General features: G+C 42.2%; 1 protein-coding gene across 3 annotated transcripts in view; it reads left to right on the forward strand.

The window, feature by feature from the left end:
• ppp1r1c (protein phosphatase 1, regulatory (inhibitor) subunit 1C) overlaps nucleotides 1-26,950 on the forward strand; it is a 206,012-nt gene that overhangs the window by 165,134 nt on the left and 13,928 nt on the right. For 2 of the 3 annotated variants that reach the window (XM_070874808.1, XM_070874807.1), the window contains one exon: nucleotides 8,073-8,237. The exons of the other annotated variant lie outside the window; for it this stretch is intronic. In XM_070874808.1, coding sequence (XP_070730909.1) covers nucleotides 8,073-8,237 — 165 coding nt within the window. The remainder of the gene's footprint in view (nucleotides 1-8,072; nucleotides 8,238-26,950) is intronic. 3 annotated transcript variants of the gene reach the window in all.

Raw genomic sequence — 26,950 nt, forward strand, 5'->3', positions numbered from 1 at the left:
GATTGAGGGTTTAAGGATGTTGAAAGGAATTGGTAGGGTAGATAGAGAGAAACTTTTTCCAGTGGTGGGGAAGTCTAGGACAAGGGGACATAACTGTAAAATCAGAGCCAGGCCATTGAGGAGAGAAGTCAGGAAACACTTCTTCACACAAAGGGTGGTAGAATATGGAACTCTCGCCCACAAAATGCAGTAGATGCTAGCTCAATTAATTATTGATTAATAATTTAAAATCTGAGATCTATAAACTTCCTAGCTAAGGGTATTAAGGGATATCGAATTAAAGTGGGTGGATGGAGTTAGGATACAGATCAGCCATGATCTGATTGAATAGCGGAACAAGCTTGAGTGGCTGAATGGCCTAGTCCTGTTCCTATCTTCCATGCCAAGTCCTTACCCAAATGTACAGCTCTTTCATAGTTTACCATGCATATCAATAAGGCAGCCATTATGGCTGCAAGTTACAATTGCAAGCCATGGCATACTCACAAAAGAACATAAGAAATAGGAGCAGGAGTAAACCATTCGGTCCCTTGAGCTTGCTCCGTCATTCAATAAGATCATGGCTGATCTTCTACCTCAACACTTTCCTGCACTATCCCCATATCCCTTGATTCCCCTAGAGTCCAAAAATCCATCCATCTTTATCTTGAATATACTCAATAACTGAGCATCCACAGTCCTTTGGGGTAGAGAATTCCAAAGATTCAACACCCTCTGAGTGAAGTAATTTCTCCTCATCTCAGTCCTAAATGGCCGACCCCTTATTCTGAGACAGTAACACCTGGTTCTAGACTTCCCAGCCAGAGGAAACAACCTCCCTTCATCTACCCTGTCAAGCCCTGCAAGAATTTTGTATGTTTCAATGAGATCACCTTTCATTCTACTGAACTCTAGAGAATATAGGCCTGGTCCACTCAATCTCTCCTCATAGGACACAAGAACATAAGAAATAGGAGCAGGAGTAGGCCATTTGACCCCTCGAGCCTGCTCCGCCAATTAATAAGATCATAGCTGATCTGATCATGCACTCAGTTCCACTTCCCTGCCCGCTCCCCATAACCCTTTGTTACCTTATCGCTCAAAAATCTGTCTATCTTCGCCTCAAATATATTCAAAGACACAGCCTCCACAGCTCTCTGGGGCAGAGAAATCCACAGATTTACAATCCTCTGAGAGAAGAAATTCCTCCTCATCTCAGTTTTAAATGGGCAGCCCCTTATTCTGAGACTATGCCCCCTAGTTTTAATTTCCCCTATGAGTGGAAATATCCTCTCTGCATCCAACTTGTCGAACCCTCTCATTATCTTATATGTTTCGATAAGATCACCTCTCATTTGTTGGAACTCCAATAAATATAGTTCCAACCATCTCAACTTATCTTTATAAATCAACCCCCTCATCTCTGGAATCAACCAAGTGAACCTTCTCTGAACGGCCTCCAATGCAAGTATATCCTTCCTTAAATACGGAGACCAAAAATTCATGCAGTATTCCAGGTGTGGCCTCACCAGTACCCTGCATGACGACAGTGAAGCGGGCGACTGGATTGGACGTCGCCATAATCCACGTCGTTGATTTGAACATGGGCAGGTACAGTTGGAGCGGCGAGGTTGTGATGCAGAAGCGGCGAGATTGGGGTCCAAGAAAGGCGTGAGTTGGGGGCCAAGCAGAGGTGATGGCCATGGGACAGCACGGGCCAGCCCACAGTGTGATATGTGTGCGCGCTAGGTCCATGCAGCAGAGCTGGTCTCCAATCATCTTGGTTAATCCTTGCCACTGGATGAAGACCTAGCTCTGTCAAGCCCGTGTGGTAGCTGGTGTGCAAATTCAAGCACAGGCATCTTCCACCATTTAGCATGTAGTTCGGGACCTGGAAAGTCAGGTCCCTCATTGAAACACCTGTGAAGTCATCCCTTTTTGGTGTGGAAGCAAGTCCTCCTCGATATGAGGGACCGCCTAAGAAGAAAAACCCCGTACAGTTGTAGCAGGACTTCGCTGCTTTTTTATTCTATCACCCTTGAAATAAAGGCCAACATTTTTCTGGTTAAAGAGGAAATTAACACAATAGTAAGGAAGTACGTTAGCTTGGATGATGTGGAATCTGTATGGGTAGAGCTGCGGAACACCAAAGGGCTGAAAACGCTAGTGGGAGTTGGGTACAGACCACGAAACAGTAGTAGTGAGGTTGGGGATGGCATCAAACAGGAAATAAGGGATGCGTGCAATAAAGGTACAGCAGTTATCATGGGTGACTTTAATCTACATATAGATTGGGCTAACCAAACTATTTGCAATACGGTGGAGGACGATTTCCTGGAGTGTATAAGGGATGGTTTTCTGGACCAATATGTCGAGGAACCAACTAGAGAGCAGGCCATCCTAGAATGGGTTTTGTGTAATGAGAGAGGATTAATTGGCAATCTTGTTGTGCGAGGCCCCTTGAGGAAGAGTGACCATAATATGGTAGAATTCTTCATTAAGATGGAGAGTGACACAGTTAATTCAGAGACTAGGGTCCTGAACTTAAGGAAAGGTAACTTCGATGGTATGAGACGTGAATTGGCTAGAATAGACTGGCAAATGATACTAAAAGGGTTGACGGTGGATAGACAATGGCAGAAAATTAAAGATCACATGGATGAACTTCAGCTATTGTACATCCCTATCTGGCGTAAAAATAAAACGGGGAAGGTGGCTTAACCGTGGCTAACAAGGGAAATTAGGGATAGTGTTAAATCCAAGGAGGAGGCATATAAATTGGCCAGAAAAAGCAACAAACCTGAGGACTGGGAGAAATTTAGAATTCAGCAGAGGAGGACAAAGGGTTTAATTAGGAGGGGGGAAATAGAATATGAGGGTAAGCTTGCAGGGAACATAAAAACTGATTGCAAAAGCTTCTATAGGTATGTGAAGAGAAAACGATTAGTGAAGACAAATGTAGGTCTCTTGCAGTCAGAATCAGATGAATTTATAATGTGGAACAAGGAAATGTCAGACCAATTGAACAAATACTTAGGTTCTATCTTCACTAAGGAAGACACAAATAACCTTCCCGAAATACTAGGGGACCGAGGGTCGAGCGAGACGGAGGAACTGAAGGAAATCCTTATTTGTCAGGAAATTGTGTTAGGGAAATTGATGAGATTGAAGGCCAATGAATCCCCAGGGCCTGATAGCCTGCATCCCAGAGTACTTAAGGAAGTGGCCCTAGAAATGGTGGTAATTTTCCAACATTCTATAGACTCTGGATCAGTTCCTATGGATTGGAGGGTAGCGAATGTAACCCCACTTTTTAAAAAAGGAGGGAGCGAGAAAACAGGGAATTATCGATTGGTTAGCCTGACATCGGTAGTGGGGAAAATGTTGGAATCAATTATTAAAGATGTAATAGCAGCACATTTGGAAAGCAGTGACAGGATCGGTCCAAGTCAGCATGGATTTACGAAAGGGAAATCATGCTTGACAAATCTTCTAGAATTTTTTGAGGATGTAACTAGTAGAGTGGACAAGGAAGAACCAGTGGATGTGGTGTATCTGGACTTTCAAAAGGCTTTTGACAATGTCCCACACAAGAGATTAGTGTGCAAAATTAAAGCACATGGTGTTGGGGATAATGTATTGACATGGATAGAGAACTGGTTGGCAGACAGGAAGCAAAGAGTAGGAATAAACGGGTCCTTTTCAGAATGGCAGGCAGTGACCAGTGGGGTACCGCAAGGTTCAGTGCTGAGCCCCCAGCTATTTACAATATACATTAATGATTTAGACGAAGGAATTGAATGTAACATTTCCAAGTTTGCAGATGACACGAAGCTGAACGGCAGTGTGAGCTGTGAGGAGGATGCTAAGAGGCTGCAGGATGAATTGGACAGTTTAGGTGAGTGGGCAAATGCATGGCAGATGCAGTATAATGTAGATAAATGTGAGGTTATCCACTTTGGTGGCAAAAACAGGGAGGCAGAATATTATCTGAATGGTGACAGATTAGGAAAAGGGGAAGTGCAACGAGACCTGGGTGTCATGGTACATCAGTCATTGAAAGTTGGCATGCAGGTACAGCAGGCGGTGAAGAAGGCAAATGGCATGTTAGCCTTCATAGCGAGAGGATTTGAGTATAGGAGCAGGGAGGTCTTTCCGCAGTTGTGCAAGGCCTTGCTGAGGCCACACCTTGAATATTGTGTACTGTTTTGGTCTCTTAATCTGAAGAAGGACATTCTTGCTATTGAGGGAGTGCTGCAAAGATTCACCAAACTGATTTCCGGGATGGCAGGACTGACATATGAAGAAAGATTGGATCGACTAGGCTTATATTCACTGGAATTTAGAAGAATGAGAGGATATCTCATAGAAACGATTGGACAGGTTAAATGCAGGAATAAAGTTCCCGATATTGGGGACGTCCAGAACCAGGGATCACAGTCTAAGGATAACGGGTAAGCCATTTAGGACCGAGATGAGGAGAAATGTCTTCACTCGGAGAATTGTGAACCTGTGGAATTCTCTAACACAGAAAGTTATTGAGGCTAGTTCATTCGATATATTCAAAAGGGAGTTCTGGCTAAAGGGATCAAAGGGTATGGAGAGAAAGCAGGAATGGGGTACTGAAGTTGCATGATCAGCCATGATCATATTGAATGGTGGTGCAGGCTTGAAGGGCTGAATGGCCTACTCCTGCACCTATTTTCTATGTTTCTATGTTTCTATTCCATTTGCCTTCCTAATTACTTGCTGTACCCGCATACTAACTTTTTGTGTTTCGTGCACAAGGACCCCCAGGTCCCTCTGTACTGAAGAACTTTGCAATTTTTATACATTTAAATTATAATTTGCTTTTCTATTTTTTTTCTGCCAAAGTGGATGACCTCACATTTTCCTACATTATACCCCATCTGTCAAATTTGTGCCCAATCACTTAGCCAGTCTATATCCCTTTGCAGATTTTTTGTGTCCTCCTCACAATTTTCTTTCCCACCCATCTTTGTATCATCAGAAAACTTGGTGACATTACATTCGGTCCCTTCATCCAAGTCATTAATATAGATTGTAAATAGTTGAGGCCCCAGCACCGATCACTGCGGCATCCCTCTAGTTATTGTTTGCCAACTGGAAAATGACCCATTTATTCCCACTCTCTGTTTTCTGTTAGTTAGCCAATCCACAATCCATGCTAATATATTACCCTTAACCCTGTGAACATTTATCTTGTACAGTAGCCTTTTATGTGGCACCTTATCAAATGCCTTCTGGAAATCCAAATACACCACATCTACTGGTTCCCTCTTATCCACCCTGTTCGTTATATCCTCAAAGAACTCCTGCAAATTTGTCAAGCATGATTTCCCCCCACCCCAGGAATCAGTCTGGTGAACCTTTGTTGCTTTCCCGCTGTGGCAAGTAATCCTCCCTTAGGTAAGGAGACCAAAACTGTACACAATACTCCAGGTACAGTCTCACCAGGGCCCCATATAATTGCAGTAAGAGGTCATTACTCTTATACTCAAATCCTCTTGTAATAAAGGCAAACATACTATTTGCTATTTTAATTGCTTGCTGTACCTGCATGTTAACTTTCAGTGATTTGTGTACAAGGACATCCAGGTCCCTCTGAATATCAACAGTTCCCAATCTCTCACCGTTTAAGAAATACTCTGCATTCTATTTTTCCTACTAAAGTGGTTAACTTCTCACTTCTCCAAATTATATTCCATTTGCCATGTTTTTGCCCACTCACTTAGCCTGTCTATATCCCCTTGAAACCTCTTTGCATCCTCCTCACAACTTACATTCCCACCCAGCTTTGTATCATCAGCAAACTTGGATATATTTGCCCTGAAATTGCGCCCTCTCCGGGTGTGTTCGATGTGCGCACGTGTCCGAAGAGACCCTGCAAATTCCGGATATAGGCGCGGGAAGCGCATGCCTCCCCGGTAAAAGGGCCTTTGCGGGCGGAGATTTGGGCGATGTGTCCAGCAAATGTCCTTCAAACTCTTACACCTGGTAAAAGCAGGTGTAAGGCCTGCTTTTACCAGCGTAAGAGTTTTAATAGATAGGAAAAGTAAATGTTATTACTTATATATTAAAAACTCTGTCTATGAAGGTAAGTTTATTTTTAACACTATTAAACATTTTTTTAAATCAAAAAAAAACTTTTCTCTAAAATTGTGTTTTATTTGTTTTTAGGGTTATTCCCATTGACAGTAATGGAAGCTCCAAGCTCCCATTACTATGAATGAGAATATTACATTGCGATTGGTGGTACAGGCCCACTTGATCCCAGGATGCGCATACGCTCCTGGGATGTGTGGACCTCAGCGCTGGGCTGCACATCTAGGCCTCAGAGCGCAAGTGTTCGTTCCTCCTGGACTACCAAGTACTTTTGTAAAAAAAAAATTCAGTCAGAGGCATCATACCTCAATTTTTGACCCATTACATTTGGTCCCCTCATCCAAATCATTAATCTAGATTGTGAATATCTGGGGCCCAAGCACTGAATTTTGTGGCACCCCACGAGTTACAGCCTTCCAACCTGAAAATGACCTGTTCATTCAAACTCTGTTTTCTATCCATTAACTAATCCTCAATCCATGCTAGTATATTACCTCCAATACCATGAGTGCTAATTTTGTTTAATAACCTCTAGTGTAGCACCTTTATCGAATGCCTTCTGAAAATCCAAATATACCACATCCACTGGTTCCCCCTTATCTATTCTGCTATTTACAGCCTCAAAAAACTATAGCAGGTTTGTCAAACATGATTTCTCTTTCATAAATCCGTGTTGACTTTGTCCAATTCTATTATTATTTTTTAAGTGCCCTGTTACAACATCCTTAATAATAGATTCTAGCATTTTCTCTACTACTAATGTCAGGCTAACTGGTCTGTAGTTCCCCATTTTCACTCTCCCTCCTTTCTTAAATTGCGGGGTCACATTTGCATAGCGGGGTTACATTTGCACCCGGTGGGGTTGCATTTGTGTTATCACATGTTCTTTCAGCTTACAATATGTCATGATTACTTCTCAGCATCCATTACAAGATTTGAATAAAAATGGCAAAATAAAACACGCAAGTTTTTGAGACTCATTGCCCCTTTAAATGGTCTCCATCTTTCCTAGTCCTTCTGCAGCACCTCCAGTCTTTCCATTCCTGGCAGCAGTGGGCTTCCTCTTGGTGGCAAGGATGCCACCATGCATGCCCGCCAATTGACACCTGACCCAAGAAAATAGGTCTGAGTGATGGCAAGGTTGCAACTGTGGGCTAAAATCCTCCAGGTAAGGTAAGGGATTGGGCTGTAATGGAGAGAGAGGAGGCAGCTACTAGGCCAAATCCCTCCGTCGAAAGACATTGGGATCCCAGGGACAAACCCCAGGTTTCACATGGCGGTCTGGGGAATAGCAGTGAGAAGAGAAAAGCGTCAGGAACCTTAAGAAGAAAGTAAAACAGTTACATTAGGATACTTATTTTGTTGCTGTGCATTTATTCTAGTGTAACATGAAGTATTTCTCCCCTTTCAATAGTCTATAGCGAATGAGTTTTATCAAAAGCAAAATACTGAGGATGCTAGAAATCGGAAATAAAAACAGAAAATACTGGAAATACTCAGCAGGTCAGGCAGCATCTGTGGAGAGTGCTTCAGGTTCAGATGAAAAGTCATCGATCTGAAATGTTAACTTTGTCTCTTTTTCCACAGATGCTGTCTGACCTGCTATGTATTTCCAGCATTTTTTGTTTTTATTAGTGAGTTTCATCAGTTGCTTCACTAAACCTTATGCAGAAACACCTCATTGGATTAACTGGACTGAACTGCAATGATCTTATAAAATAAGAGGGAAACTATATGACCCTAAACCCTCTAAAAGGGACAGGCACTGATTTTTCCAGTTACATATCTTAATAGACTATTGGTATCTGATGTATAACCTTTATCTGGAGGATAATCACCAATCTTCCTAAAGGAAGGCAGCTTTTCCTGCAGCAGACACAACTTACTGAAACATACGATATTATCTGTATATTGTCATTGTAGTGATTGCTACACCACATGGCTTTGAACAGTTATTTCTATCACAGTTACAGGAACTGAACAGGTAGTTTCCCTTAAATGTAATGACGATGTGCCTCACCAGTTCTCAAGGAGTTCAGAGCAACAAAAGACAGAAACAGACACAGATGAGCAATCTTTGAAACCTCGGCGGAAAGACACTCCCTTTCAGCACCAGCCACCACTCATGACAGGTAGATTTTCTGTTACATAATAAGCAAGATTATGAATCCTGCCATTTTTATTTCAGAACCTGGCTTTTTTATAGAGGAAGGAACACAATCATCTGTATGTATTTTACAAAATTGCTCTGTGACTCAGTGCTGGAAATGATACTGTTTTGCTAAATTAACACTGCCGTTAGTTTATGAAAACATTAGTATAACTCTTTCAAATTAAACATTCTCAGGGAAATATGCTTAAAATGGAAATAAGTTTACATTAATTTTAACATAGCAGTTTAGTTTCACCTTTTGACTTTAACAAAATGCAAACCATTGAAGAAATTATAGACAAAATAACAGCCCAGATTTTGCAGTGGTAATGATGGTGCAACTGTCAGTGTTCACCGTCATTACCCCTTTGAAACTGACCACAATTTCAAGATTTAGCGCATGCCCGGAAATCCTGAAGTTGCGGTCAGTCATTCCCTTCCCAGTCACAGGCTGCGCTGTGGAACTCCCCAGAGCCGGCAATCAGCTGAAATCACATTTAAGGACGAAAACTTCCCCTTGTACATTGGAATATCGCTGTTAAAAAAACCCAAAAAACTTTAAGCCTAGTTGAAAGAGGCACAACTGGGTTTTTAATTGACCTGCTGAACAACCCGTTCTGGCCCTGAAAACCTAATTTTATATTTGTGAAGTCTCAAATTTTCCATGAATGTGATTAAGATTGATACGTGTTTAATATAATATATTTTATTTCAAGTTTGTTTATGATATTTCAGCTTCACTTTAATCATATGTGTATGTCCCAATATTTATTTTACTCTCTGTAAAATTTATCAGAAGTAAATTAGAATCTGTGCATTTTATTTCCTGGTTTGCTGACTGTGAGAATTCTTTAATGTGATTGGCTGCTTAGCCAGCTTGATGACATCACTGTTGCTGGATGCTTGAGATTCGCTTAATTTGGCACCTATTCAACCAAAGGTCAGGAGAGCTGAAATTCACTCCTCAGAGGTCATTAGATCTTTATGGGCAGCTTTCTTTGAGTCAACAGTGAGTGCCATCGTTTTGCTGCTGACCATAATATCTGGGCCAAAGTATTAAGGTAAATGATAAGTAGTACAAATAATCTTTCATTCAAGCAATAAATGAAAATTAGTTAAAGATAAGAAATGTAATCTTAAGACTATATTCAGCAATCAGTCACCGAAGGAATTGAATTTCTTTGGAACTGCTCCTGTTCCGTTGCTGTAACTTTGCCGGAAGTGCGGCGGAAACCCCATTTATGTGCGTAAACTTCTGGCAACATTGCGACAGTGGAGCTGGAGCAGCTTTGAGGAAATTCCCAGCCTGTGAACTTAGTCCAAAACAGAAGAAAATTGAGAATTCAGGAGACCTCAGATCTGAAGGGCACAAACCTACTGACTATAATTTGACAACAATTTTATGAGGTATTTTTGAAATGAAAATGACTATTTTATGTATATGGACTGTAGGAAAATTGCAAAATGGTCACAGTTCAATTACACTATTCTCATCAGATCATTGGCACACCAATCCCAAAGTGAAGGTTCTAATACAGTGCATCAGAGATTTTTCTTGAGCAGTCCTAAACTGTAGCTTATGGCTTATGATCTGATACTCCATCATAATTAGTTGCTGGTTTGAAATAAAAACAAAATATTGGTGAAGTTTTGAGCATAGCTCTTCATCAGAACCCAGTTATTTGAAGTTACATTACAACACATGTTTCTAAGCACTACATTGGATTAGAATTAGGATGGTACTCCAGCTCTTACCATCTACTGTATTTATTGACTAAATTAATACTGGCCTACAGCTCCCTATTCAATCAGTAACTTCTCATCTGTTACTTTTCCTTCCTAAAATCCATGCTTGCTCTAGAAGAATGCTCTGGAATATATGCCAAGCTTGTTCCTTGGGGAATAGCCCAATTGTTTAGTGGGTTGGATACTACCCATGTATTTATGTTTATTTATGTGATCCCTGCCACAGCACTGAAATGGATCTAATCAAAGTCACAAAGGACATCCTATGTGACTGTAACCATGGTGCACCAACCTTCCTAATCCTTCTTAGCCTGTCTGCAGCCTTTGACACGGTTGACCACATCATTCTCCTCCAACGTCTCTCCTCCGTTCTCCAGCTGGGTGGGACTGCCTCGCCTTGATTCAATCTTATGTATCTATTTATTGCCAGAGAATCTCCTACAGTGGCTTCTCTTCATGCTCCTGCATCGTTACTTCTGGTGTCCCACCAGGATCTATACGTTGCCCCTCCTATTTCTCACCTACATGCTGGGCCTCAGTGAAATCACCACCACCCCTCTTGACCCCTCCACTGCCTCTGTGTTATAGAAATTTACAGCACAGAAGGAGGCCATTTTGGCCCATCGTGACCGTGCCAGCCAACAAAGAGCCACACGGCCCTCAGTCAGCAGCCCTGAAGATTACATATAAACCTATGAACAATGAACAATGGCGGACAGGTAAAGAACATCCGGCCCAACCAGTCCACCCCACACAATTGCGATACCCCATGTATTGCAACATTTTACACTCCACCCCCACCCGGAGCCATGCGATCTCCTGGGAGAGGCAAAAAATCAGATAAAAACCGAGGCCAACTGGGGAAAGAAAATCAGAGAAAATTCCTCTCCGACCCATCCAGGCGATCGAAACTAGTCCAGGAGACCACTCTGGCCATATTCGATTCCCTGAAGTATTTATCATCGTATCTGCACCAGCCAACAAGAGGTTATCCAGTCTAATCCCAATTACCAGCTTAGGTCCGTAACCCTGCAGCTTACGGCACTTCAAATGCCCATCCAAGCACCTTTTAAATGTGATGAGGGTTTCTGCCTTGAAACACCTTTTAAACCTTCCACCAACCACCTTAAACCTATGATTCAGGCGCGAGAGTGGCTACCCACTGAGCCACGGCCAACACCTCGACTTCAAACTGAGATTCGAAATAAAGACTTGACTGGAGAAATTAGAGTACAGGCAGGAAGATTGATCGAGTGGGGTGTCACATGCTCTGGTGCCACTGTGGACAAGTAGAATTTCCTGGTCCTTCACCCCACTGCCTGTTGAGAAGGATAATGACATTTAATTAAATATTGGAGTGCAGAGTATTTCACAATCCAAAACAGCCAGCACTGTTGTGTAAAAGTAATTTCACTCCAAGAGAATTAATTCATGGTGGGATTTACAGTAAAATGCACCATTAGGTGGCTGCTAATAGTTTTGAAAATGACACTGCAATAAAACACAAGATTTATGAGGATGTTGCCTGGACTGGAGAATTTTAATTGTGAAGAAAAATTGGATAGGCTGGATTTGTTTTCTTTGGAACAGAGGAAGCTGAGAGGAGACCATATTGAGGTGTATAAAATTATGAGGGGCCAAGATAGTGTTGATAGAAAGGACCTAGTTCCCTTAGCAGTGGGGTCAACAACCAGGGGACATAGATTTAAAGTAATTGGTCGGAGCTTTAGAGGGGAAATTTCTTTACCCGGAGGGTGATGGGGGGTTTGGAAGGGTGGCAGAGGCAGAAACACTCACCATGTTTAAAAAGTACTTAGATGTACACTTGGAGTGCCATAATTTGTAGGGCTGTAGACCAAAAGCTGGAAAGTGGGATTAGGCTGGATAACACTTTGTCAGCCAGCGCGGACACGATGGGACGAAATGGCTTCCTTCCGTGCTGTAAATTTCTATCAATGCCCCCTCGTAATTGACCCCTCCACCAAGGGAAATAGGCTCTTGCTATCCACTATATCCAAGCCCCTCAAAATTTTATACACCTCAATGAGGTCTTTGCTCAGCCTTCTCTATTCCAAGGTCATCATCATAGGCAGTCCCTCGAAATTGAGGAAGACTTGCTTCCACTCTCAAAGTGAGTTTTTAGGTGAGTGAACAGTCTAATGCGGGAATTACAGTCTCTGTCACAGGTGGTACAGTTGTTGAAGGAAAGGGTGGGTGGGAAGACTGGTTTGCCGCATACTCCTTCCGCTGCCTGCGCTTGGTTTCTGCATGCTCTTGGCAATGACAAATCCATAACTAAGATTCTCCATTCCAGGCAGCATCCTTGTAAATCTCCTCTGCACCCTCTCCAGTGCAATCATGTCCTTCCTATAATACTGCGACCAGAACTGCATGCAGTATTCCAGTTGTGGCCTAACCAGTGTATTATACAATTTAAGCATAACCTCCCTGCTCTTGTATTCTATGCCTTGGCCAATAAAGGCAAGCAATCCGTATGCCTTCTTAACCACCTTCTCCACCTGGCCTGCTACTTCAGGGATCTGTGGACAAGCACTCCAAGGTCCCTTTGTTCATCTACACTTCTAATTGGCCTACCATTTAATATGTATACCCTTTCCTTATTAGCCCTCCTTCACACTCTCCGAATTAAATTCCATTTGCCACTGTTCTGCTCACCTGACCAGTAGATTGATATCCTCCTGCAGTCCATGACTTTCATCTTCATTATCAGCCACACAGCCAATTTTAGTGTCATCTGCAAATATTTTAATCATATCCCCGATATTCAAATATAGATCATTGGTGCATACCACAAAAAGCAAGGGACCCAGCACTGAGCCCTGCAGAACCCCACTGGAAACATCCTTCCAGTCACAAAAACATCCATCAACCATTACCCTTTTCTTCCTACCTCTAAGCCAATTTTGGATCCAATTTGCCACTTTGCCCTGGATCCCATGGGCTTTTACCTTCGTGACCAGTCTGCCATGTGGGACCTTATCAAAAGCTTTGCTAAAGTCCATATACACTGCATCATATGCACTACCCTCATCGACCCTCCTGGTTACCTCCTCGAAAAATTCAATCAGGTTAATCAAACACGATCTTCCCATAACAAATTTGTTTTGACTGTCCCTAATTAATCCTTGCCTTTCTAAATGTAGATTTATCCTGTCCTTCAGGATTTTTTCCAATAATTTTCCTACCACTAAGGTTAGGCTGACAGGCCTGAAATTACGGCTATCCCTTTCTCCCTTCTTAAACAAAGGTACCACATTAGCAATCCTCCAGTCCTCCGACACTATGCCTGAATCTAAAGAGGACTGGAAAATGATGGTCAAGGCCTCTGCTATTTCCTCTTTTACTTCGCTCAACAGCCTAGGATGCATTTCATTTGGGCCTGGGGACTTATCCACTTTCAAAGCTGCTAAACCCCTTAATACCTCCTCTCTCACTCTGTTTATTTCATCCAGAATTTTGCACTCCTCCTCGATAGCAAAATCTCCATTGTCCCTTCCTTTGTGAAAACAGATGCAAAGTATTTATTAAGAACCATACCCACATCTTCCACCTCCACACACAAGTTACCTTTATGGTCTCTAATAGGACCTACCATTTCTTTAGTTATCCTCTTGCACTTAATATATTTATAGAACATCTTTAGGTTTTCCTTGATTTTACTTGCCAAGAATGTTTCATGCTCTCTCTTAGCATTCCTAATATCCTTTTTAATTTCATCTCTGAACTTTCTATATTCTTCCAGAGATTCTACAGTATTTAGCCGTTGGTATATGATGTAAGCTTCCCTTTTTTTCTTTATCCTCCCCTATAAGTCCCTAGACATCCAGGGGGCTCTAGAATTGTTATTCCTACCATTTTTCTTTAAGGGCACATGTTTGGCCTGAGCCCTCCGGATCTCCTCCTTGAATGCCTCCCACTGTTCAGACACTGATTTACCTTCAAGTAGCTTTTTCCAGTCCACTGTGGCCAAATCACTTCTCAACTTAGTAAAGTTAGCTTTTCCCCAATTTGGGACTTTTATTCCTGGTCTATCCTTGTCCTTATCCATAACTACCTTGAATCGGACTGAATTATGGTCACTGGTACCTAAGTGCTCTCCCATTGATACCCCTTCCATCTGCCCAGCTTCATTCTCCAAAACTAAATCCAGAACCGCCCCCTCCCATGTTGGGCTTGTTACATACTGACTAAAAAAGTTCTCTTGAATACATTTTAGGAATTCCGCATCCTCTGTACCCTTCTCACTATATTTGTCCCAATCAATATTAGGATAGTTGAAATCCCTTACTATTACTGCCCTATGGTTTTTGGACTTCACAGAAATTTGTCTACATATTTGCTCTTCTATCTCCCTCCCACTGTTTGAGGGTCTATAGTACATGTCCAGCAGTATGATTGCCCCTTTTTTATTTTTCAGTTCAACCCATATGGCCTTATTTGATGATCCCTCTAACATATCATCCCTCCTCACAGCTGTAATAATTTCTTTAATCAATACCGCGACCCCCCCCTTTTTCCTCCCCCCCCCCCCGTCTATCCTGTCTAAAAATCCTGTAACCAGGAATATCGAGCTGCCAAACCTGCCCCTCTTTCAGCCATGTCTATGTAATGGCTATAATGTCATACTCCCAAGTGTCTGCAAGTGCTCTCAGCTCATTCGCCTTGTTCACTATACTCCTTGCATTGAATGTATGTAACATTTAGCACAGGAAGACCTCCCTGATTACTACTTACTAACCCTTGTTTCCTCTGTCTTACAGATTCACTTTCTACATTTTTGCTTTACAATTTCAGCTTTACTTCCTTCCATATTGAATTTGTTCTCAGGTTCCCATCCCCCTGCCAAGCTAGTTTAAACTTTCATCAACAGCACTAGCAAAACTCCCTGCGAGGATATTGATCCTGGTGCTGTTGAGGTACAACCTGTCTGGTTTTTACAGGTCCCATCTCCCCAGAAGCAGTCCCAATGCTTCAGGAATTGAAAGCCCGCCCTCCTGCACCAACTCTCCAGCCACGCGATCATCCTCTCTATCCTTCTGTTCTTGTACTCATTAGCACGGGATACCGGTAATAACCTGGAGATTATCAGACAGCTTATATGACATTCCACCCATAATCAATCAGCTCCGCGCCACATACTCTGTTCCTTAGCCACCAATTCTACCCCCTTCCCTGACCACTGTCTCAGACTGAATCAGACTGTTTGCAACCTCGGTGTCCTGTTTGACTCTGAAATGACCTTCCCACATCATTTCCTCTTGATCAGAGAAACCGCCTACTTCCACCTCTGTAAGGTGTAAGTAGAAAGTCACCCATCTTCACTGCTGCTTCAACCCATATTTTTTTAACATTCATTAATGGGATGTATGTGTTGCTGGCAAGGCCAGCATTTATTGCCCATCCCTAATTACCTTTGCGAAGGTGGTGGCGAGCTGCCTTCTTGAACCACTGCAGTCTGTGAGGTGAAGGTACATCCACAGTGCTGTTAAGAAGGGAGTTCCAGGATTTTGTCCCACCGGCGATGAAAGTGCTGTCGAAGAAGCCTTGGCGAGTTGTTATAGTGCATCTTGTAGATGGTACACACTGCAGCCATGGCTGTTGCTAAAACTTTCATCCATGCTTTTGTTATCTCCAGACTTGATTAGTCTAATGCTCCACTGGCCAGTTTCCCATCTTACAGCCTCCATAAGTTTAAGCTCATCTAAATCTCTGCTGGCTATAATTTAACTCATGCTAAATCCTGTTCACCCATCACGATCCCTGTGCTTGCTGACCTACTTTGGCTCCTGGTCCTGCAATGACTCGATTTTAAAATTCTCATCTTCGTGTTCAAATTCCTCTGTGGCCGAGAACCTCTCTATCTCTGTAACCTCCTGCAGCCCTACAATCCTCCAAGAACTCTTCTTTCCTCCAATTCTGGTCTCTTGTGCATTCCCTCACTTCCTTTGTCCCCACCACTGGGGGCTATGTCTTCAGCTGTCTTGGTTCTAAACTCTGGAACTCCTTAAACCTTTTCACCTCGCCACCTCTCCTGCTTTAAGATGCTCTTTATAACCTACCTCTTTGACCAATCTTTTGGTCTCCTGTCTCCTTTTGGTCTCCTTTTTTGGCTCAGTGTCAATTTTTGTCAGTATACACTCCTGTGAAGTGCCTTGGGACTTTTACTATGTTAAAGGCACTATATAAATGCAAGTTGTTGATGTTGTAAAGCTGCATTTATGTTATGCAACAGTTAAAAAAAAAACAGGTCTCTTCCAGACCACCTGGATGTTTATATTTGGATTACAGCTGTCTGTATGGAATCCGCATGCTGGAAACCAGCAATGCTAGTACAGGTCCCACATATAGTATAAAAGTATCTTTAATCTTTCTAAATAAACATCTTATCAATCAACAATATCACTTTCAGAGAGCTGACTGGTACCAGCACCTCTACCTGGGGTCAACAGTCTATTTAAACATTTGTGGGTGCTATGTGTATCCTCAGAGCTATTGAATCTATGCCTATACTGTAGTCGGGGTATAGATGGATTTGGGTTTTTATATTTTTATTTATTGTTTACTCATTCTTTATGCACTGGTGCTGCCATTGTAAAATAATAAACCTTTGCATTATTTTTAAATGTAAGAGATATCTTTTGACTTGAAGAAATTATAAATGTATATAACCACCACCAATTAGTTCAGGAGGGAGGGGGAGACTGGGAGGGAGGGGGAGCAATCGTGAAGGAGAGGGGTGGCTGGGAGAGAGGGGGGGAGGAAGCGATCAGGAAGGAGGGAGGGGGTGTTCAGGGTGCGGCAACGGTGTGCGGCACTGAAGCCGGGAGGGGCATTCCTGAACCTCACAGGTCCACATTCAGATCATTTAAAAAAAACTTTTCTTGTTGGTGGTGTCCTCCAGTAACCCCTTTAAGGACCGCTGGTTAGGCTGTATGTAGACCACCTTTTCCTGTCACTGACTGCGTTCAAGGCAGCCCAATCTTGTATAGGGAGTCATAAGCAAGGGTGTTTAGGCCCTCTATTTGCATATACAAAGGGCCTGATACCTGTTTTATATGCAGGCAATGAATGCCTCCTTTACTGCCTTCACCAATATGGCAGGCCAGGCACTCCGGCGTGTAATGAACTCACAAGCTCCGCTCATCATATTGGATGTTTAGGCGCTCGTTTTTCTCCTGAAAAACAGGAATGGTGCCATTTTATCTCTTAGCCATTTTGTTATTAACTTACCTTATTCATGTTATCATATTACAATTTTTATACAAATTTAGTGAAAATATTTATCACTATGTAGGTTTCACATTTCCTTATCCCCAAAACACCGCTTTTAGTAACTATAGAGTTCATGTTTTATTAAATAGTCTATGGTATGGGTTTTATGTTTTACAATTATAAATGGATCAAGCTATATTCATACTATCTAGTTTCCTCTTAAATGGCTACGTTTCAGTTGTGACTGACTCTTTTTTCAACTTAGAGGTTCGCCAAAGCTCTGATGACTTACCCGGTTTGCTGTTTTCCATTCCAATGACCTTTTCCAATCATTATCTGACCCTAGCCATGCTTTCCTGATAATTCCATTCTATGTGCATCGATGTACTTCAGATTGTATGCCCTCACCACAAACAATCTTTATTCATCTCCCAGTGCAACAGTTGAATTGTTATACCTAGTTCTTGTCCATGTCCATTTACAGGACAGTAGGAATCTTGTTTCTTTCAACTCTTCAAAGGCATAGGCCTAGAAAGTGGTTCGTACCGACATGCTGACGTACAACTAGGCGCACGTCTCTGGGCACGGTATTGGGCCCAGAACCTCATTTGCATCAGATCATTAAGCAGCAGTCACCTACTGAGTGTCACCAGGCAGCTTGCCAGCAAAAATCGCTTTATTTTGGGCCACTGTGTCATCGGTTGCGGCCCTCAGATAGGTCTTGAAAGAGTGTGAAGCGACTGGCAGGGAAGGCAGTGACTGGGAGAAGGGCAGGAATGATTAGGAAAGGGTGAAAGGAAGACTGGAAGAGGAGGCGATGGTGCAATCGAGAGGCAGCAGCCCATGGTTTGAATGTGGAGCTGGAAAGAACACTTTTGGTGGCAGCCTGCAGCGGTCCTTTTAAAGACCGCTAGTTAGATCACCTATAGACCTGGTTTTCCTGAACACAACTGGCTGGGATTCATGGCAAACCAATTTGGTAAAGGGGCATCAAACAGGCGTTAGGCCCTTTGTTTGCATATGCAAAGGGCCTAATGCCTTTTTCAGCAGCAGGACTTGGAAGCCTCTTTTGGCCCAGATTCAGAATCAGCTAGCGGTCCAGCCAAAGAGAAGACGAGCAGGTAAGTTTGAATTTATTTCTGTGCGGCTCCTTCTCCCAGCTCCACAAAACAGCCTGTACTGCCGCCTCACCGCAACCCCCAGAGAATGACATCCCCACCCTGAACTTGCCACCTGCGGCCTACTCGACATTGCAACGACCCAAAGCGGACACATGGTGCTTTTTTTCTGCCCGCAACCCATCAACACTCAAATGTAGATGATTAAATGCAAATTCAAGTTTTTTTTTCTTTTTACGAAGGGAATGAGGCCCAAATTTTAGCCGCATTATTCCCTGCATCTGTACTTTGGTAAGATCCGTCATTAGCATTTTTCACAAACATACAATATTGCAGTACATCATGCTGAAATTATATTGTACATCACATGCAGGTTTGGGAAAACAGTCCAATGTAATAATAATAGACAGTAAAGCAAGACAATCCCAAATAATGTGAAGGCAGATTCAGAAAAATCACATGGTGGGAAACAGCTATTAATGAAATTCAAATGAAACTTGATGTACCAGTTGACCCTCATTTAAAATTGAATTAAAATTCTTTGAAATAGGCAATTGCTTTTCCTTCTTGTACATTTCAAATATTAATGCTCTACAAATACAGAAGTTCCCTCAAAATAACAGACATTGATATACCACACTGTAATGCAGAGAACAGCGCCAGCCCTTATACATGGCCTTCTTCGACCTTACAAAGGCCATTGGCACTGACAACCGCGAGGGTCTATGGAGTGTCCTTCTTTGTTTTGGATGCCCCCAAAAGTTCGTCACCATCCTCCACGTGCTCCATGACGACATGCAGGTTGTGATCCTTACCAACGGATCCATCACAGGCCCAATTCAAGTCCGGACCGGGGTCAAACAGGGCTGTGTCATCGCCCCAACCCTCTTCTCAATTTTTCTCGCCGCCAAGCGCCAAGTATATCCTTCCGTAAATATGGAAACCAAAACTGCACGCAGTATTCCAGGTGTGGCCTCACCAATACCTTACATAGCTGTAGCAAGACTGCCCTGCTTTTATACTCCATCCCCTTTGCAATAAAAGCCAAGATTCCATTGGCCTCCTGATCACTTGCTGTACCTGCATACTATCCTTTTGTGTTTCATGCACAAGTACCCCCAGGTCCCGCTGTACTGCAGCACTTTGCAATATTTCTCCATTTAAATAATAACTTGCTCTTTGATTTTTTTTCTGCCAAGTGCATGACCTCACACTTTCCAACATTATACTCCATTACAAGGGGTTAACTCCCGAGGAATACAGCATACACATTGAGCACAGACATGAAACTGTGGGTTTCTGGTCTAGCATTTAATGAGTGACTCAGAGAGATGAGACGCCAATAAAACTGTGTGTTTCTGTAACTTTGAGAATATGGAAGCCATGAGGAGCCAGTGATGTCAGTCATTTTTGGTACAATATTCCACTAGGGTTAATTAACAATCATACAATCTTACAGCACAGAAGGAGGCCATTCAGCCCATCGTGCCTGTGCCAGATCTGTGAAAGAGCAATCCGATTAGTCTCACTCCCCTGTTCTGTTCTCCGCAGCCCTGCACATATTGATCCAATTCCAGGTTTGAAAGTTACGATTGAATCATTTAAAGTAATGAAAGGGATAGACAGGATAGAGACAAAGAGGTTGTTTCCACTGGTCGGGGAGACTAGAACTAGGGGGCATAGCCTCAAAATATGGGGGAGCCAATTTAAAACCGAGTTGAGAAGGAATTTCTTCTCCCAGAGGGTTGTGAATCTGTGGAATTCTCTGCCCAAGGAAGCAGTTGAGGCTAGCTCATTGAATGTATTCAAATTACAGATAGATAGATTTTTAAGCAATAAGGGAATTAAGGGTTATGGGGAGCGGGTGGGTAAGTGGAGCTGAGTCCACGGCCAGATCAGCCATGATCTTGTTGAATGGCGGAGCAGGCTCGAGGGGCTAGATGGCCTACTCCTGTTCCTAATTCTTATTTTCTTATGTTCTTATGTTTTTATGTTCTTATTAATGTTGGGGAGGTCCGGCACCAGGGGTCGTGGTCTAGGGATGGGGGGTGGGCCATTTGGGACCGGGATGGGGGGAGAACTTCTTCACGCGGAGAGTGGTGGACCTGTGGAGTTCTCTGCCACAGGGAGTTGTTGAGGCCAGTTCACTAGATGTATTCAAGAGGGAGTTAGATGTAGTCCTTGCTACTGGGGGGGATCAAGGGGTATGGCGAGAAAGCAGGAATGGGGTACTGAAGTTGCATGTTCTGCCATGAACTCATTGAATGGTGGTGCAGGGGCTCGAAGGGCTGAATGGCCTACTCCTGCACCTATTTTCAATGCTTCTATGTTTCTATCTGCTCCCACCGCCCTTTCAGGCAGCGCGTTCCCGATCACAACAACTCGCTGCATTAAAACATTTATCCTTCATCTCCCCCTCTGGTTCTTGTGGCCGAGGCAGGTGTTAAACTGGCAAATTATGATGGGAATTTGGGTTGGACCCGGCCTGGGAGGCTCTAGAACGACATACTCAATAGATATGGTTCTCCAGACTAAGCTTGCTTGGTCTTTAGTATCTGCCAGATTAAACTTTGAATACGTGAAACTTTGCCTGTGAGCGTATTGCCTTCCCGTCGTTGACTGAGCTGACATTAATATAACTAGCTGGTTAACACCAGGTCACTCGCTCAAATGACCATTCCTTCCCTGTGTGAGCCTCGACAGTGAGGGTCCCAGCTGATCAGCTGTGGAAGCATCACAGTCCAACATTTGTAGTATATATTAATGATTTAGACTTAAATGCAGGGGGCACGATAAAGAAATTTGCAGACGATACAAGAATTGGCCGTGTGGTTGACAGTGAGGAGGAAAGCTTTAAGAACATAACATAAGAACATAAGAACATAAGAATTAAGAACAGGAGTAGCCATCTAGCCCCTCGAGCCTGCTTCGCCATTCAAAATGATCATGGCTGATCTGGCCGTGGACTCAGCTCCACTTACCCGCCCGCTCCCCATAACCCTTAATTCCCTTATTGGTTAAAAATCTATCTATCTGTGATTTGAATGCATTCAATGAGCTAGCCTCAACTGCTTCCTTGGGCAGAGAATTCCACAGATTCACAACCCTCTGGGAGAAGAAAATCCTTCTCAACTCGGTTTTAAATTGGCTCCCCGGTATTTTGAGGCTGTGCCCCCTAGTTCTAGTCTCCCCGACCAGTGGAAACAACCTCTTTGCCTCAATATTGTCTATCCTTTTCATTATTTTAAATGTTTCTATAAGATCACCTCTCATCCTTCTGAACTCCAACGAGTAAAGACCCAGTCTACTCAATCTATCATCATAAGGTAATCCCCTCATCTCCGGAATCAGCCTAGTGAATCGTCTCTGTACCCCCTCCAAGGCTAGTATAGCCTTCCTTAAGTAAGGTGACCAAAACTGCACGCAGTACTCCAGGTGCGGCCTCACCAATACCCTATACAGTTGCAGAAGGATGTCCCTGCTTTTGTACTCCATCCCTCTCGCAATGCTGGCCAACATTCCATTCGCCTTCCTGATTACCTGCTGCACCTGCAAACTAACTTTTTGGGATTCATGCACAAGGAGGCAGCGGGCGGTCGAGGGGGTCGTTCAACCTGACTGCCTGCCTCTCTTCCGCTCTTACATCCGGTCCAGGGTGTCCTTGGAGATGGAGCACGCGGTGTCCACCGGTACGCTCGCGGCCTTCCGCGAGAGGTGGGCACCGGAGGGACTGGAGTGCATCATCACGCCCGGCAACCAAATTTTAATTTGATTTTACGTTTTAAAGTTAATTTGTTTTAATTGCCGGTGCTTTTAGTGTCCCCTTCCCTTTTATAGGGGGCACTGGGGAAAAATTGTGATTTTAGTGCCCAAAAAAAAAAAAGAAAAAAAAAAAGAAAAAAAAAAACACAAAAAAGGGGAAAAAAAAAAATGGGCCTTGTAAATGTCTGGAGTGTCACCCAGGTCGGGTGGCACCGTTTAATGTTTTATGTTTTCACAGATAAACTCAAAAGAGTTTCATGCACAAGGACCCCCAGGTCCCTCTGCACCGCAGCATGTTGTAATTTCTCCCCATTCAAATAATATTCCCTTTTATTGTTTTATTTCCCAAGGTGGATGACCTTACATTTTCCGACGTTGTATTCCATCTGCCAAACCTTAGCCCATTCGCTTAACCTATCTAAATCTCTTTGCAGCCTCTCTGTGTCCTCTACACAACCCGCTTTCCCACTAATCTTTGTGTCATCTGCAAATGTTGTTACACTACACTCTGTCCCCTCTTCCAGGTCATCTATGTATATTGTAAACAGTTGTGGTCCCAGCACCGATCCCTGTGGCACACCACTAACCACCGATTTCCAACCCGAAAAGGACCCATTTATCCCGACTCTCTGCTTTCTGTTCGCCAGCCAATTCTCTATCCATGCTAATACATTTCCTCTGACTCCGCGTACCTGTACCTTCTGCAGTAACCTTTTGTGTGGCACCTTATCGAATGCCTTTTGGAAATCTAAATACACCACATCCATCGGTACACCTCTATCCACCATGCTCGTTATATCCTCAAAGAATTCCAGTAAATTAGTTAAACATGATTTCCCCTTCATGAATCCATGCTGCGTCTGCTTGATTGCACTATTCCTATCTAGATGTCCCGCTATTTCTTCCTAAATGATAGCTTCAAGCATTTTCCCCACTACAGAAGTTAAACTAACTGGCCTATAGTTACCTGCCTTTTGTCTGCCCCCTTTTTTAAACAGAGGCGTTACATTAGCTGCTTTCCAATCCGATGGTACCTCCCCAGAGTCCAGAAAACTTTGGTAGATTATAACGAATGCATCTGCTATAACTTCCGCCATCTCTTTTAATACCCTGGGATGCATTTCATCAGGACCAGGGGACTTGTCTACTTTGAGTCCCATTAGCCTGTCCAGCACTACCTCCCTAGTGATAGTGATTGTCTCAAGGTCCTCCCTTCCCACATTCCCGTGACCAGCAATTTTTGGCATGGTTTTGGTGTCTTCCACCGTGAAGACCGAAGCAAAATAATTGTTTAAGGTCTCAGCCATTTCCACATTTCCCATTATTAAATCCCCCCTTCTCATCTTCTAAGGGACCAACATTTACTTTAGTCACTCTCTTCCGTTTTGTATATCGGTAAAAGCTGTTACTATCTGTTTTTATGTTTTGTGCAAGTTTACTTTCGGAATCTATCTTTCCTTTCTTTATTGCTTTCTTAGTCATTCTTTGCTATTGTTTAAAATTTTCCCAATCTTCTAGTTTCCCACTAACCTTGGCCACCTTATACGCATTGGTTTTTAATTTGATACTCTCCTTTATTTGCTTGGTTATCCAAGGCTGGTTATCCCTTCTCTTATCGCGCTTTTTCACTGGAATATATTTTTGTTGAGCACTATGAAAGAGCTCCTTAAAAGTCCTCCACTGTTCCTCAATTGTGCCACCATTTAGTCTGTGTTCCCAGTCTACTTTAACTAACTCTGCCCTCATCCCACTGTAGTCCCCTTTGTTTAAGCATAGTATGCTCGTTGAGACACTACTTCCTGACCCTCAATTCAACCATACTGTGATCACTCATTCCGAGAGGATCTTTTACTCGGAGATCGTTAATTATTCATGCCTCATTACACAGGACCAGATCTAAGACAGCTTGCTCTCTTGTAGGTTCTGTAACATACTGTTCTAAGAAACAATCCCGTATGCATTCTATGAATTCCTCCTCCAGGCTACCCCGGATTTGATTTGACCAATCGATATGTAAGTTAAAATCCCCTATGATTACCGCCGTTCCTTTTTCACATGCCTCCATTATTCCCTTGATTATTGTCCGCCCCACCGTGAAGTTATTATTTGGGGGCCTATAAACTACGCCCACCAGTGACTTTTTCCCCTTACTATCTCTTATCTCCACCCACAATGATTCAACATTTTGTTCATTCGAGCCAACATCATCTCTCACAACTGCCCTGATATCATTCTTTATTAACAGAGCTACCCCACCTCCTTTCCCTTCTTGTCTATCTTTCCGAATCAAGCGCAGACAGCGGAAAGAGCATGCGGCGATCCAGTCCCACCCACCCATTCCCTCAACAACTATCTGTCCCACCTGTGACAGAGTCTGTGGTTCTCGTATTGGACTGTTCAGCCACCAAAGAACTCACTTCAGGAGTGGAAGCAAGTCTTCCTCGATTCTGAGGGACTGCCTATGATGATGATGATGTATGTAAAGTGTCCTTATTATTAGAGAAACAATGCCTATTTTTTTTAACAGGACATCTTAGAATTAATAAAATAATTTATAAAAATTGCAATGAAACCTAGATTCACTAAATATTTTATTACTCATATTCTGTATAATTGAAAATTCTATCCAAATAGAAATTGCAGCAAATACATGTTTTATTATGCATTCCATTTTCTCTCCATAGAAATCTTTGATAGTTTTTTTAATGATAATGTTTGATAGCTTTAACAAAAACTTAATACTTACAGATTTATGTTGCACATTATTTATTAGATCAAAATTGTGAAAGGTTCAGAAGTTGTTTCAAATATAAATCCTTGCTTGTGTTCAAGATAAGTCTTGATGCCTTATTTTTGTTACGTATGATCTGATATTGTCCATGTAGAACTCCAGATACCGGACAAGAAGCTTTAGTTAGATTGTTGGGCTTCCAAACACAATACCCAACTTTAAGTCCCAGCCCTTACTGACATTCAGTTCCCATTTGGTGAAATTCACCCAATTCTTGGTCAGGTAACCAGACATAAAGCTTCAGAGTAACAATGTGTACTTTATCATTGGAAGAAAGGAGAAATGGTGGGGTTGGGGAGGCAGAAACACATCTCCCGCCAGCTAATTACAGTGTGGCATTAATAGCAAATGTGACGTCCATTTGGCTAGAGGAAGAAGTATGTGCCAAGTAGCAGAATTGTGGAATTGGGAAAAAGAAGAGACAGGCAAAGAATTGTAATGGAAGTCAAGCCTGCAGATGTTTGCAACTTTGCATTTTGTGAGTTTGGTGGTTGGATTTTCTGCCATTATATCCAAAGTCTAAACTTGTTAAAGAGGCAGTAGGAACCCTGCAATGTTGCAGCATAGACATTCTTTTAATGAGCGTGCTACTGAAGTCTAAATGGAATAGGATTCTGCCTTTTATTTTATATTACATAAGAAAAGGTTCTCTCAGCTGCCCCGTGGGATATTTCCTTATTGAGACAAATGTGCACATTTCTGGCAGATTTACAATGAAGCCATTTAATTCCTTTCTACTGCCAAAAAAGTTGTAGCAGCAAATGGATAAAGTCTTACCTTGACAACAAAAAAATAAAACCTAAATAAACACATTATAAACAGGATATATTTGAACACTGATAATGGCTAATCACTTTCATAAAATGATTTTGATATTGCTATTGGTAAGTAGCTGAAACCATGAAATCAAATCAGATAGGCTGTGCAATATACATTATCTCAGCAGTGTGAGATTGTATTACTGTGGTGGTGGCAGTAATTGGTTAATCAGAATTAGTCAAAGTTTTTGAAGTTATTGATTCCTTTCAATAATCAGCACTTGTAGCCAGAATTTAATGGACGCAGAATAGTAAGTAATTATTTTGTGAATTTAAGAATCTTTTCTTCTCTACGCAATAATTAATATATGGTCTGAGTGATAATTAACACCCCAAGAAATAGAAAAACTGAATTTAACTGACTGAAGATCAATTATTGCTCATAATTAGGCATTATATTGGAAATCTGACTCAGACCATAACAATGGAAATAGACACCGCACATCAATGTAACAAGGGGTGTCATCTGACATTGAGGTTAAGGATCTGTACTTGGGCAGTGTAGAATAGGTTTTGCGTTGCATCTAGTTCCTGCCATAACTGATTTGAGATTACTTGATAGCAATATTGGGTGCAAAAGGTGAAAAAGGTCTCGTGTCTCAAACTGACCTCAGCTTCATGACCACAAAAACAATGAAATAACATTTGTTTGTTCATTTATGACAATGTATGAATTCGAATCCATATAAGTAATAGAATGGTATCGTCATAGAATCAAAGATTTATACCAGGTGGTTGTGAGCAATAGAGTGAATATATTAGCCTTTAATAAATTAAGATAGTATAGTATAATTTATTTGACTGGCCTATTGTATAATAATACATTTTGAAATGTAAAACTTCATTGACCTGTTCTGGTGATTCCACTGATGTAATAAGATAAGAATCTAAGTACAGCGTAAACAATGACTAACAAGCCGTGCTTGTGACAAGGTTGATATTCAGTATATCAGCTAGAGAGTTGATGTTGCTTTAACATGTGAGCTTTTGGATTCAGTACTGATATTTAATGATCATTTTCAAATATAGCTAATGGGTGTGCTGATTGTTCAGATGAACCATTATTGTATATCTCCTATTTAAACCTTCCCTTGACATAAATTGCCATAGAGGTTTAAACAATCTAATTCCAGGATTGTGTTGATGTGAATCTAAGTCAATGCTCTTGTCTTTGCTGTATGTGCATTTACTTAAATCGGTTTAGAGTTTTTGAAATGATGTCCAA

The sequence above is a fragment of the Pristiophorus japonicus genome, chromosome 3 (genome assembly GCF_044704955.1).
Source record: "Pristiophorus japonicus isolate sPriJap1 chromosome 3, sPriJap1.hap1, whole genome shotgun sequence".
Classification (NCBI taxonomy): domain Eukaryota; kingdom Metazoa; phylum Chordata; class Chondrichthyes; family Pristiophoridae; genus Pristiophorus; species Pristiophorus japonicus.